The 14,475-nt window shown below is 36.8% G+C and overlaps 1 protein-coding gene across 1 annotated transcript in view; it reads right to left on the bottom strand.

The window, feature by feature from the left end:
- Positions 1-10,633, bottom strand: part of LOC138308781 (zinc finger protein 346-like) — a 33,075-nt gene extending 22,442 nt beyond the window's left edge. The window contains exons 1-2 of the mRNA XM_069249796.1: positions 10,563-10,633; positions 631-756 (exon numbers count right to left, since the gene is read on the bottom strand). Coding sequence (XP_069105897.1) covers positions 631-742 — 112 coding nt within the window. The 5' untranslated portion in view covers positions 743-756; positions 10,563-10,633. The remainder of the gene's footprint in view (positions 1-630; positions 757-10,562) is intronic.
- Positions 10,634-14,475: the final 3,842 nt, after the last annotated feature.

Below are 14,475 nucleotides of genomic sequence, written 5' to 3'. Positions count from 1 at the left end.
TATGAATGTGACATGATTAAGCAGTGGAGGGAAGCCAGAGTACCTAGAGAAAAACACCAACCAGCAATCTGTACCTGGCTACTGCCCCACATGGGATTAGAATATATCATCCAAATACAGCTCACAATTACAAGAGCAGACAACTCTGCAAATGATGGGAAACAAGAGAGGCTCTAACCTTGGACTTCTGAACACTTAAGTAATTAGATGCTCTACCAATTGAGCTACCAGCATGCTACATTTAGCTAGTCCCTTATGATTGCCCATATACAGTAAAACCCCTATAAATGGAACAGCAGGGGATCAGATCAATAGTTTGAGGTATACAGGGTATTCGACTCATCCCAAGTTGGTTATGATCAATCATCGATAGTCATTTTAATTACTATGATTTGCAGCATTTTGAAATTTTATGAAAGTGGATACCAATATCAAATTGAAAAACTTCAATTATTTGATGAAACGGAGATATATTTCTGTTCGAGAAATAAGGGGTATTCAACTAATAGCTGTTCGAGCTAACCAGGGTTTTGTTTTAGAGGAAATACATGTGATCAGTTTGATGAATGAGGGGTTTTAGAGGAATGCCGGTTCAAGTTAAAGGGGCTATACTGTATCTGTATCACTCACCTGCAGCCTGTACTTTATTTAAATGTTTCCTGCCAGTCGTATGCTGCATGTATTGCTCAATGCTGTTGAGTGTTATATCACAGGCCTCGCATCTGAAGTTTGAGTCGGCCATGCTTGATGATGTTTCTGTTGCATAGAAAATCCAAAACAATGTGATATATACAAGTAAAACCATTTCATATCCAAGTTATTCAAACAAGAAACACTTCCCCATATATCAGGGCTTCAGGTCTCGATAAAGTTATTGCCGAAAAGTTGTTAAATTCTTTTTTAGCAATTTTGAAACCTGTGACCTTGAACAAATGCCAAGGTCATTCCTTTAAACAAACTAGGTAGTCCTTCCTCCAAGCTTGCTTAAGGCCCAATAACAGGTCTCTAGGCCTTATAGTTATTGACAACAAGTCATTTCAAAAGTTTCAACCATTTTCATCCCTGTGACCTTGAATGAAGGTTAAGGTCATTAAATTGAACAAACCTTTAAATGGAAATAACATTGATGCACAGTTGACGGCGTAGGATAGTGGATAATGCATGATGGAAATAGGTCAGATGACCTATAAATAGACAATCATTCTTTTTATACATGCAAGAAATTGAGAATAATGCTTAAATATCTGATTATGTCCAAAATACTATTTTCACATATTACAATAGGTACATATGATACCTATATTATGGTGACTGATTTCAGCAATGGTGCATTGTCGCATTGGCAAGTTATGGCAACACCGCCATAATGCGCCGTTAGAAGAGAAACGGTGTATCATGCAAAAAGTGGGACAATTAGCTTCAGGTGCCATGCCACAATGCATTAGAATGCAACATATGAAGAGCGACATTACTAAGCTAAGTGAAGCGTGACATTAATAAGCTAAGTGAAGAGCGACATTACTAAGCTAAGTGAAACATGACATTGCTAAGCTAAGTGAAACGTGACATTAATAAGCTAAGTGAAGAGCGACATTACTAAGCTAAGTGAAGAGCGACATTACTAAGCTAAGTGAAGAGCGACATTACTAAGTTAAGTGAAGAGCGACATTACTAAGCTAAGTGAAGATTGACATTGCTAAGCTAAGTGAAGAGCGACACTACTAAGTTAAGTGAAGCGTGACATTACTAAGCTAAGTGAAGAGCGACATTAGTAAGCTAAGTGAAGAGCGACATTGCTAAGCTAAGTGAAGAGCGACATTACTAAGTTAAGTGAAGAGCGACATTGCTAAGTTAAGTGAAGAGCGACATTGCTAAGTTAAGTGAAGAGCGACATTACTAAGCTAAGTGAAGAGCGACATTACTAAGTTAAGTGAAGAGCGACATTGCTAAGTTAAGTGAAGAGCGACATTACTAAGCTAAGTGAAGCGCGACATTACTAAGCTAAGTGAAGAGCGACATTACTAAGCTAAGTGAAGAGCGACATTACTAAGTTAAGTGAAGAGCGACATTGCTAAGTTAAGTGAAGAGCGACATTGCTAAGCTAAGTGAAGAGCGACATTACTAAGTTAAGTGAAGAGCGACATTACTAAGTTAAGTGAAGAGCGACATTGCTAAGTTAAGTGAAGAGCGACATTGCTAAGCTAAGTGAAGAGAGACATTACTAAGTTAAGTGAAGAGCGACATTACTAAGTTAAGTGAAGAGCGACATTACTAAGTTAAGTGAAGAGCGGCATTGCTAAGTTAAGTGAAGAGCGACATTGCTAAGTTAAGTGAAGAGCGACATTACTAAGTTAAGTGAAGAGCGACATTGCTAAGTTAAGTGAAGAGCGACATTGCTAAGTTAAGTGAAGAGCGACATTGCTAAGTTAAGTGAAGAGCGACATTACTAAGTTAAGTGAAGAGCGACATTACTAAGTTAAGTGAAGAGTGACATTACTAAGTTAAGTGAAGAGCGACATTGCTAAGTTAAGTGAAGAGCGACATTACTAAGTTAAGTGAAGAGCGACATTGCTAAGCTAAGTGAAGAGTGACATTACTAAGTTAAGTGAAACGTGACATTACTAAGTTAAGTGAAACGTGACATTGCTAAGTTAAGTGAAGAGTGACATTACTAAGTTAAGTGAAACGTGACATTGCTAAGTTAAGTGAAACGTGACATTACTAAGCTAAGTGGAGAGCGACATTGCTAAGCTAAGTGAAGAGTGACATTACTAAGTTAAGTGAAGATTGACATTACTAAGCTAAGTGAAGATTGACATTTCTAAGCTAAGTGAAGCGTGACATTACTAAGCTAAGTGAAGAGCGACATTACTAAGTTAAGTGAAGATTGACATTACTAAGTTAAGTGAAGCGTGACATTACTAAGTTAAGTGAAGCGTGACATTACTAAGTTAAGTGAAGATTGACATTACTAAGTTAAGTGAAGAGCGACATTTCTAAGCTAAGTGAAGCGTGACATTACTAAGTTAAGTGAAGATTGACATTACTAAGTTAAGTGAAGCGTGACATTACTAAGTTAAGTGAAGCGTGACATTACTAAGTTAAGTGAAGCGTGACATTACTAAGTTAAGTGAAGATTGACATTACTAAGCTAAGTGAAGAGCGACATTGCTAAGTTAAGTGAAGAGCGACATTTCTAAGCTAAGTGAAGCGTGACATTACTAAGTTAAGTGAAGATTGACATTACTAAGTTAAGTGAAGAGTGACATTACTAAGTTAAGTGAAGAGCGACATTACTAAGTTAAGTGAAGAGCGACATTACTAAGTTAAGTGAAGAGCGACATTACTAAGTTAAGTGAAGAGCGACATTGCTAAGCTAAGTGAAGAGTGACATTACTAAGTTAAGTGAAACGTGACATTACTAAGTTAAGTGAAACGTGACATTGCTAAGTTGAATGAAGAGTGACATTACTAAGTTAAGTGAAACGTGACATTGCTAAGTTAAGTGAAACGTGACATTACTAAGCTAAGTGGAGAGCGACATTGCTAAGCTAAGTGAAGAGTGACATTACTAAGTTAAGTGAAGATTGACATTACTAAGCTAAGTGAAGATTGACATTTCTAAGCTAAGTGAAGCGTGACATTTCTAAGCTAAGTGAAGCGTGACATTACTAAGTTAAGTGAAGATTGACATTACTAAGTTAAGTGAAGCGTGACATTACTAAGTTAAGTGAAGCGTGACATTACTAAGTTAAGTGAAGATTGACATTACTAAGTTAAGTGAAGAGCGACATTTCTAAGCTAAGTGAAGCGTGACATTACTAAGTTAAGTGAAGATTGACATTACTAAGTTAAGTGAAGCGTGACATTACTAAGTTAAGTGAAGCGTGACATTACTAAGTTAAGTGAAGCGTGACATTACTAAGTTAAGTGAAGAGCGATGACATTACTAAGCTAAGTGAAGAGCGACATTGCTAAGTTAAGTGAAGAGCGACATTTCTAAGCTAAGTGAAGCGTGACATTACTAAGTTAAGTGAAGCGTGACATTACTAAGTTAAGTGAAGCGTGACATTACTAAGTTAAGTGAAGAGTGACATTACTAAGTTAAGTGAAGAGTGACATTACTAAGTTAAGTGAAGCGTGACATAACTAAGTTAAGTGAAGAGTGACATTACTAAGTTAAGTGAAGAGTGACATTACTAAGTTAAGTGAAGAGTGACATTGCTAAGCTAAGTGAAACGTGACATTACTAAGTTAAGTGAAGCGTGACATTACTAAGTTAAGTGAAGCGTGACATTACTAAGTTAAGTGAAGAGTGACATTACTAAGTTAAGTGAAGAGTGACATTTCCCAGCTAAGTGAAGAGTGACATTTCTAAGCTAAGTGAAGAGCGACATTGCTAAGCTAAGTGAAGAGTGACATTACTAAGTTAAGTGAAGAGTGACATTGCTAAGCTAAGTGAAGAGTGACATTACTAAGTTAAGTGAAGCGTGACATTACTAAGCTAAGTGAAGCGTGACATTGCTAAGCTAAGTGAAGAGTGACATTGCTAAGCTAAGTGAAGAGTGACATTACTAAGTTAAGTGAAGAGCGACATTGCTAAGTTAAGTGAAGAGCGACATTGCTAAGTTAAGTGAAGAGCGACATTACTAAGTTAAGTGAAGAGCGACATTACTAAGTTAAGTGAAGAGCGACATTGCATTGCTAAGTTAAGTGAAGAGTGACATTACTAAGCTAAGTGAAGAGTGACATTGCTAAGTTAAGTGAAGAGCGACATTTCTAAGTTAAGTGAAGAGCGACATTTCTAAGTTAAGTGAAGAGCGACATTGCTAAGCTAAGTGAAGAGCGACATTACTAAGTTAAGTGAAGAGCGACATTACTAAGTTAAGTGAAGAGCGACATTGCTAAGTTAAGTGAAGAGCGACATTGCTAAGTTAAGTGAAGAGTGACATTACTAAGTTAAGTGAAGAGCGACATTGCTAAGTTAAGTGAAGAGCGACATTACTAAGTTAAGTGAAGAGCGACATTACTAAGTTAAGTGAAGAGCGACATTACTAAGTTAAGTGAAGAGCGACATTACTAAGTTAAGTGAAGAGCGACATTACTAAGTTAAGTGAAGAGCGACATTACTAAGTTAAGTGAAGCGTGACATTACTAAGTTAAGTGAAGAGCGACATTGCTAAGTTAAGTGAAGAGCGACATTGCTAAGTTAAGAGAAGAGCGACATTGCTAAGTTAAGTGAGGAGCGACATTACTAAGTTAAGTGAAGAGCGACATTGCTAATTAAGTGAAGAGTGACATTACTAAGTTAAGTGAAGAGCGACATTGCTAAGTTAAGTGAAGAGCGACATTACTAAGTTAAGTGAAGAGCAACATTACTAAGCTAAGTGAAGAGCGACATTGCTAAGCCAAGTGAAGAGCGACATTACTAAGTTAAGTGAAGAGCGACATTGCTAAGTTAAGTGAAGAGCGACATTGCTAAGTTAAGTGAAGAGCGACATTACTAAGCTAAGTGAAGAGTGACATTACTAAGTTAAGTGAAGAGCGACATTGCTAAGTTAAGTGAAGAGCGACATTGCTAAGCTAAGTGAAGAGCGACATTACTAAGTTAAGTGAAGAGCGACATTACTAAGTTAAGTGAAGAGCGACATTGCTAAGTTAAGTGAAGAGCGACATTGCTAAGCTAAGTGAAGAGCGACATTACTAAGTTAAGTGAAGAGCGACATTACTAAGTTAAGTGAAGAGCGGCATTGCTAAGTTAAGTGAAGAGCGACATTGCTAAGTTAAGTGAAGAGCGACATTACTAAGTTAAGTGAAGAGCGACATTGCTAAGTTAAGTGAAGAGCGACATTGCTAAGTTAAGTGAAGAGCGACATTACTAAGTTAAGTGAAGAGCGACATTACTAAGTTAAGTGAAGAGCGACATTACTAAGTTAAGTGAAGAGCGACATTACTAAGTTAAGTGAAGCGTGACATTACTAAGTTAAGTGAAGAGTGACATTACTAAGTTAAGTGAAGAGTGACATTACTAAGTTAAGTGAAGAGTGACATTACTAAGTTAAGTGAAGAGTGACATTGCTAAGCTAAGTGAAACGTGACATTACTAAGTTTAGTGAAGCGTGACATTGCTAAGCTAAGTGAAACGTGACATTACTAAGTTAAGTGAAGCGTGACATTACTAAGTTAAGTGAAACGTGACATTTCTCAGCTAAGTGAAGAGTGACATTACTAAGCTAAGTGAAGCGTGACATTACTAAGCTAAGTGAAGCGTGACATTGCTAAGCTAAGTGAAGAGTGACATTGCTAAGCTAAGTGAAGAGTGACATTACTAAGCTAAGTGAAGAGTGACATTACTAAGTTAAGTGAAGAGCGACATTGCTAAGTTAAGTGAAGAGTGACATTTCTAAGCTAAGTGAAGAGTGACATTGCTAAGCTAAGTGAAGAGCGACATTACTAAGTTAAGTGAAGAGCGACATTACTAAGTTAAGTGAAGAGCGACATTGCTAAGTTAAGTGAAGAGCGACATTGCTAAGTTAAGTGAAGAGCGACATTACTAAGTTAAGTGAAGAGCGACATTGCTAAGTTAAGTGAAGAGCGACATTGCTAAGTTAAGTGAAGAGCGACATTACTAAGTTAAGTGAAGAGCGACATTACTAAGTTAAGTGAAGAGCGACATTGCTAAGTTAAGTGAAGAGTGACATTACTAAGTTAAGTGAAGAGCGACATTGCTAAGTTAAGTGAAGAGCGACATTGCTAAGTTAAGTGAAGAGCGACATTGCTAAGTTAAGTGAAGAGCGACATTGCTAAGTTAAGTGAGGAGCGACATTACTAAGTTAAGTGAAGAGCGACATTGCTAAGTTAAGTGAAGAGCGACATTGCTAAGTTAAGTGAAGAGCGACATTGCTAAGTTAAGTGAAGAGCGACATTACTAAGTTAAGTGAAGAGCGACATTGCTAAGTTAAGTGAAGAGCGACATTGCTAAGTTAAGTGAAGAGCGACATTACTAAGTTAAGTGAAGAGCGACATTGCTAAGCTAAGTGAAGAGTGACATTACTAAGTTAAGTGAAGCATGACATTACTAAGTTAAAGTGTACACGGAATGGTTTGGTATATAAGGCTTGATAAATGTGTCACTGTATAAAATTTAGAATGGAAAAAGTACGAGTTTCATAGCGAATACGGTATGAGATAATGCGACTTTTCTCTAGAACACACCTGAAGCCCCAAGCCTTTGACCCCGATTCGGGACCCCTGACCAGTGACGTCACGAGGACAACGGGACCTACTCTACTCGCATAAGATAGAGTGGCGATTTTCTGTGTCTGCCATCTAATATAAACTATCTGTTTGTAAATATCGATTTTTACAGACACAAGTACCTGTGTACATGTCCAATACCTATTTAATATTATCCTCAATCACAGATATGAGTTTGGAATACGCTTGAAAATAGGGATTTATACCATGCATATATTGATGAACCTGTCGTAGATAAATGAACATTTCTGCGTGATTTCTGCACAATTATACACAATATTATGTGTATAATAATCCACGTACGTTGTAAATCTGCGGTATTTGGAACCACATATACATGAATATTATGTAAAGGATTCTTGACTATGTTATCCAAAACCCGACTCGGGTCGTTGTACTGGTCAAACCCGCTTAACAAATTTCTGACTTTTTCATATAACCTACCCATACGAATTAAGTTATGATTCTAAACAGAATTTTTTGCATATATGTAAATGCATCTAATAATTGCGTTATATCTGAAATCGATTCATTTTTTTTACGAAATACATTCAGCTTTCATATAATACAATACATCCGACGACTTGTTGATATTTCGCTCAAGTTCATTTATTAGTGTCTTTAATTGAAAAAATAAATCATGCACGAGTCAGACGAAAAAAAGACTGAAGATGTCTATGTCTAATCCAAGTTGCAGATATCAAGTACAGAACAAAATCAGAACTGTACTTCCGAATAGCCAATGTCGTGCTGCGTTTATCTCTTTACCTGTATACTGCAGTAACTAAAACGCTTGGTCAACCAAGACTAATGAGGGGGCTAATAACCAGATTACGTAAGAAAGGTGTTTAGTGACCTGTCACGCTTCGTTGATTAGCTCACGTCAGGTGTCAAAAGTAAGATCACAGGTAAGTTAGCGATGGACCATCATTTAATTGTTGTATAATGTCATATTTGTTTACACTTATAAATCCTTGGTTTACAGTAAAATATACCGTTCGAACATAACATACAACAAGTGTATAAATCACTAGATGTATACATGATTGTATATTTCAAAATGACCAATGTATACATTTGTCTCGTATATATATTTCTAGTTATATGTATATATGTATTTTTATAACAGAAACTTCAAAATTATTTACAAATGGCATGTCGAGAAAGAACAATGCAAATATGATGCACAATGTCAGGATTTTGATATTTCTGGTTCGTAGCTGCTGGATTTTGGATTCTTTGTGAATTTTTGTCAATATCGATCATTATATAATACTAATAATGATAATCTATATGACCAATAAATGTACTGTTGAATATAAAATAACACATGTTCTCATACATGTACATGTACATGTAGCTATAAAAGGAAGATAGACTCGTTACAGCTATAAATGAATTATGTATTTTAAATTCAATTTCTCAAGTGGTTTATTTTTTTTATTTACTCCTCTTCCCAATTTATGTCTATGATATTTACGTGTTTTGAACTATGAAATACATTTAAAACCTTTTCTTTTCGTTATGCTGATTCTTGAAATACATAGGTCAAGTGAATTTTTATTTATATAAAAACATATTCAAATGGATAATTATATGACCATCATTTTTCGAATTCGTTTCTTTTTATATGACAATATGAAAATTGAATATTCCCCAGGTTTGATAATTTAGTAAGCTGTTAAAACAAAGATAAGATCTCTACTTAAAAGTTTTTACATAAGGTACACCTGGCTTATACCAGAAACATAAATAACTTATAATTTCCGCTAATCTACTTATGTATTTAGCATGATTTCAGTTGCAATATTTCCTATTTTATATATATATATCTGTAAAATTCTCGTAACCCCATTTTAGGAATACATATATGTCCACCTTTGTGCTATAACCCTACTACCAAACACCTCACTGCCGTTGTCCTCGTGACGTCACATCCGGTTATTCCCCAAATCAGCGTGAGCGGCCGATTCCCTGATTAGCAGTTGATATACAGGTAAAAATCGAGCACTTCGGAGGGCGTTATCTCGGTACTGAAGCGGCCGATTTTGATGCGGTTTTCAACATTCTTGTGAGGAGATCAAACAGAATAACATATCTAAATATCATTTTCCATTCTGTGTACACTTTAAGTGAAGACCATCAATGTGCCATAAGAAGACAGACAATGTGTAATGCAAACAGTTTATTGCCATTCTTCACATGACTCATTGTCACTCTTAGTCCGCTAAAAACCTGCCCATTTTATTAGGCTTCTTTAAATTTTTGAAAAATTTATTAAAAAAGCCTAATAATATAGGCAGGTTTAGCGGACTATGTCTCTCTTCGCATGGCGCACCTTTGACAGGCAGCGACATGGACAAAATCAGCTGTCTTTGCATGGTGCATATTAATTTTCTCTCTTCGCATAGACAATTATTGCTCTTCCCATGGCACAATGTCGCTCTTTGCATGCAGCATTGTCTCTCTTCTCATGCCGCACCGCTGACAGGCAGCGATATGGACAAATCAGCTATCTTTGATTGTGCATATTAATTGTCTCTCTTTGCTTAGTCCACTGTCGCTTTTTGCATGGCACACTGTCGCTCTTCACATGGCACACTGTCGCTCTTCGCATGGCACACTGTTGCTCTTCGCATGGCACACAGTCGCTCCTTGCATGGCACACTGTCTCTTCGTATGGCACACTGTCACTCTTTGCATGGTACACAGTCGCTCTTTGCATGACACACTGTCTCTATGCATGGCACACTGTCGCTCTTTGCATGGCACACAGTCGCTCCTTGCATGGCACACTGTCACTCTTTGCATGGCACACAGTCGCTCTTTGCATGGCACACTGTCTCTTCGCATGGCACACGGTTGCTCTTCGCATGGCACACTGTCGTTTTTCGCATGGTGCATATTAATTGTCTGTCTTTGCATGACGCACTGGTCAACAGACAAGCAACATATAGGACAAAATCAGCTGACATAATTTATTGCTCTGCTATATATGAATAATGCTAAAATATCCTTAAACATTTGGTACATGGTGACAAGCCAGATTGCCTCTCAGTCTAAATTGTACCGAATCGTGGTTATTACCAGAAAGTCCCGAAATAACCATGTCGCCCCAATCGGATTTCCTCAATACCATTGTAATCTATATTTGGGCGAAATGTCTTCGTAATTGGGCAGGAATGCCGACTGGGAAAAATACAGTAACAGTGAATTTGGCTGCATATGACAAGGGATGAAATTGATTTAGTGTATAGCATGTAAGTGATCGAGTGTTTGTATTTAATCCATTTTACTCTACTTACCGAGAAATCTACTCAAAACAAACTAATTTTCGACAGCGGACTTCACCACACAATTTTATCGGAAATTATTAAGTAGACGTAAATTAGGAGTTTCTACGGTACATACGCTCCGGATTTGTCTATGAGCAAGCCCAGACGAGGGGTCTGGGCGAGAGGTCTGGTTGGGGGGGTTCAGGCGGGCGAAGCCCCCCGACGAAAAATGGTTTTAAGCAATTGTTAAGCCCCGAAAATGATGTTTGATAATGCTTGGTATTGGTAAACAAGAGTTATTAAAATCAAATTAATAGGTCTGTTTTCTACCTGTACCTAATAATCATGCGTCAATGTTTTAATCGCTTCTGTTCCATTTCCAAGTACAAAGTGTATGGAAATCTCATGATAAGTCCTACATTTATCTTAACAGAAATATATATAACAATAATGTTTATATTTTCAGATCTTAAGTGACTCTAAGGGGATTTGAGGATAGATGGACGGAACTTTCTTACGATACGGAATGTTTTCATGTGTAAAAATCGAATTATACACTGTCAATAACATATATGTGAAAAGAAGTGAATTAATGTTAAAATAGCGCCTCATATTATAAGGCATTAAAAGCCGCACTGATAGAAAAATACAGTATACAAAATTTTGTTTTCATAAAGTCTATCTTGACGTGAAGTTTTATTTCTCTATATCGTTCCAACAAGAGTATGTGTCAGTAGATTGTGCATTTGTTAAGACTAAACACCCAGAACCCGTAGGTTGATCGTAATAAACATGGCTGTATAGAATCTAGTCCGCTAAACCTACGTATATTATTAGTGGGTTTTTTTTACATAATAGATAAACTTTATATTAGGAAAAAAATATAAATAAAAAGCCTTATAATAAAGGCAGGTTTAAGCGGACTATCTAAGTATAGTCCTATGTGGCACTATAATCTGCGAGGTGTCAAAAATTTTCCATATTTCATCTGTTGTCCTTTGACTTTGCGTGCCTTTCGGTTTAAGCTTGAAAAGCCATCTTGTCGTTAAATGTGTCTTCTTCATTTGAAACATCATTTCCAAAGTTAAAATTTCTCTCGGAAATTTCATTATTCAAAGTTACAATTAATGTATATTTATGTTAATCCAAAAGATTTATAAGTCTTTGATTTCAGTAAGCTACATGTAGATGAAAAATGTCCGAGACATATCGCAAAATAAATGCAAGTGAACACTGCCTTTGTGTATGAAATGTAAATGAAACGCATGATACTCAGGGGGGACCCCCAAACAACAAATTCTCGCACCTCCGGCGCTCGCAAATTCATAAAATTTCATCGTAAAATTCTAAATCGTAATGCTTTTCCCGGGGGAGAACCCAGGATCCCTCAAACAACAAAATCTCACGCATTCGGTACACGTAAATACATCAAAATACGTCGTAAAAATCATCTCAGCCATTCTAAATTGTAATTTTTTTCCATGGGGAGACCCCCCGGACCCCTCAAACACAAAAATCTCGCGCCTTCGGCGCTCGCAAATTCAACAAAATGCATCGTAATACTCATCTCTGCCATTTTATATTGTACATTTTTTTTCCAAAGGGACACCCCCGGATCCCAAAAACGCCAAAATCTCGCGCATTCGGCGCTAACAAAATCATCAAGTTACACCGTAAAACTCTTCTTTGTCATTCATAATCGTAAAATTTATCAAAAGGATACCCCAGACCCCCCAAACTTGCACGCTTATTTGTGTATTCATTAATTTCCTGTTAGCGACGCAACTCTCTATAGATGTGTACACGGATTATATGTAATGATATATGAAAAAATATAACAAGTATCTCCGTATCTCCTGTCGGTGCTGGGCGCGCGAGGGGGTGTTACGAAATATTGAGGACCTTTGCACCCCATTACGTTTCATCTTCCTACGCCACTGTATTACTTGTATTTCCTCAAAACTTATAAAATATTTCAGTGCACTCAAACTATAACGCACTATTATTTCAATCCGACTATTATTTTATTTTCCACGGGAAAACTAAAAAAACCCGCACTTTTTAGCGCAACACGCAATATTTTTTGCGCTAAAAATAAACCTCGCGATATTCTATACACTGATCATGGACAAACGTGTACAATTAGGATAGCTGTGATAGAGGGTTTTGTCGCCGCCGAAAAACACTGAATCAGTAATTAAATGAGCCGATTATCGGCGATCTCGCTGTCCAATTAGAAAACTCACTTCGAGTTATACGAACCTTTTCTGTTTGATTTTTGTCTTTCGGACCAAAATTTTACTTCGTATTATCCGAGTTTTTCGACATATAGATGTATAGACGTTCGGGAAAAGCTGCATACTGGAGACAGTTCTGGTAATCTCAGGGGTCAATCAGGACCGGACATCCAAGGTCAATCTGTCGGAGGAGCTTTGCAGCCTCCACTCGCTCCCTTAACGTCTTGTCATTCTAATTCGTATTTTTTTTTCTCGGGGGAGACCCCGGACCCCATAAAACACCAATGCACACATGGTTTTAGACTATAAATTATAAGGATTAAATGATTATTCAAGCTGTTCTGCCCGAAAAATATGCCTGACGTGGCAAGATTTTCGCCACATACATGTATCATTTTGAGTCACGTGATTCCCACCCTGATATAAGTGCTGCTCGAATATCTCATAGATGGCGTGCCCCGAAACGATATATATATATATATATATATATATATATATATATATATATAGTGTGACGGCACGTAAAACTCTTCACTTCACTCATAGATAGTTCATAACTATGGTGGCTGATTACGGCCATCTCGTGTTGTTGTGTTGTCGCCTTGTCGTGTTGTCGCCTTGTCGAGTTGTCGCGGTCTCAAACTGCGACAACCCGAGATTTAACAGTTAAAATGTCGACTTGTCGCGTTTTTGAACCGCGACAAGTCGACAACACGACAACACGACAAGTCGACAACACGACAAGTCGACATTTCAAACACGCTAATTAGCGCGTACAGAATCTCGTGTTGTCGCGGTAAAATGTCGACTTGTCGTGTTGTCGAGTTGTCGACTTGTCGTGTTGTCGCCTTGTCGTGTTGTCGACTTGTCGTGTTGTCGAGTTGTCGACTTGTCGCCTTCCTGTTACACATGCGCAAATCATATGAAATAGCCACTATCTTTGAATATAGAAAACTGAAGTCAGTGCTTGTGAATATTTGGTGTGTTTGTAATATATTCGATGTACAAAATTGTTTAAAAATCATATTTTCCCCATTGTTAACTCTTTTGAAAAGTATTATACTTAACGGAAATTATAATATTAAATTAAATAAATATCAACAAAACAAAGGATGTTGTCAGAACACAGAACAAAAATGTTTGTATAATGAACAGTGACAGAGACGACAAATGTATATCAACTTAATATTGTAAAATATCCTTTTAAAATATTGTGTTATCAATCGGTTAAGACTTATTATTCAATTTGAAGAATTGAAGAGAACACGGCTGATAAGACGAAATATTATCTATTATTACTAATTACTGTAATAGGTTATGTGTGTAGTACATCAAACAATAACCTTGATTAAGATCTAATAAAGAATTTGATGTAAAACGATTAGAAAAAAAATCATAAAAACTTTCATTTAGTCCAAAGCGTTATAGAACAGATAAGGTGTTGTGCCCCATCTTTCTGGTAATTAGTTCATGTATTTTGATCATCAGCATGCATTACAATGTACATAATGTAAGTATTTTTTATAGAATTTATATATTGTACAGTTAAACAGTAAGATTTACCCTGGAAAGTTTGAATGTGTAACTCGACTGCAGTAATTCATACAATAGTATACAAATGCTGGAGCATAGATACTTCCAGGGGATATCAATTTAATGGAACTCTGCATGCAAAAGAAAAATACACAATTAGTATTTCTGGGTCT

The sequence above is a fragment of the Argopecten irradians genome, chromosome 15, assembly GCF_041381155.1.
Source record: "Argopecten irradians isolate NY chromosome 15, Ai_NY, whole genome shotgun sequence".
Lineage (NCBI taxonomy): Eukaryota > Metazoa > Mollusca > Bivalvia > Pectinida > Pectinidae > Argopecten > Argopecten irradians.
Note: the sequence above shows the minus strand (reverse complement) of the source record. Positions and strands in the feature narration are given on the sequence as shown.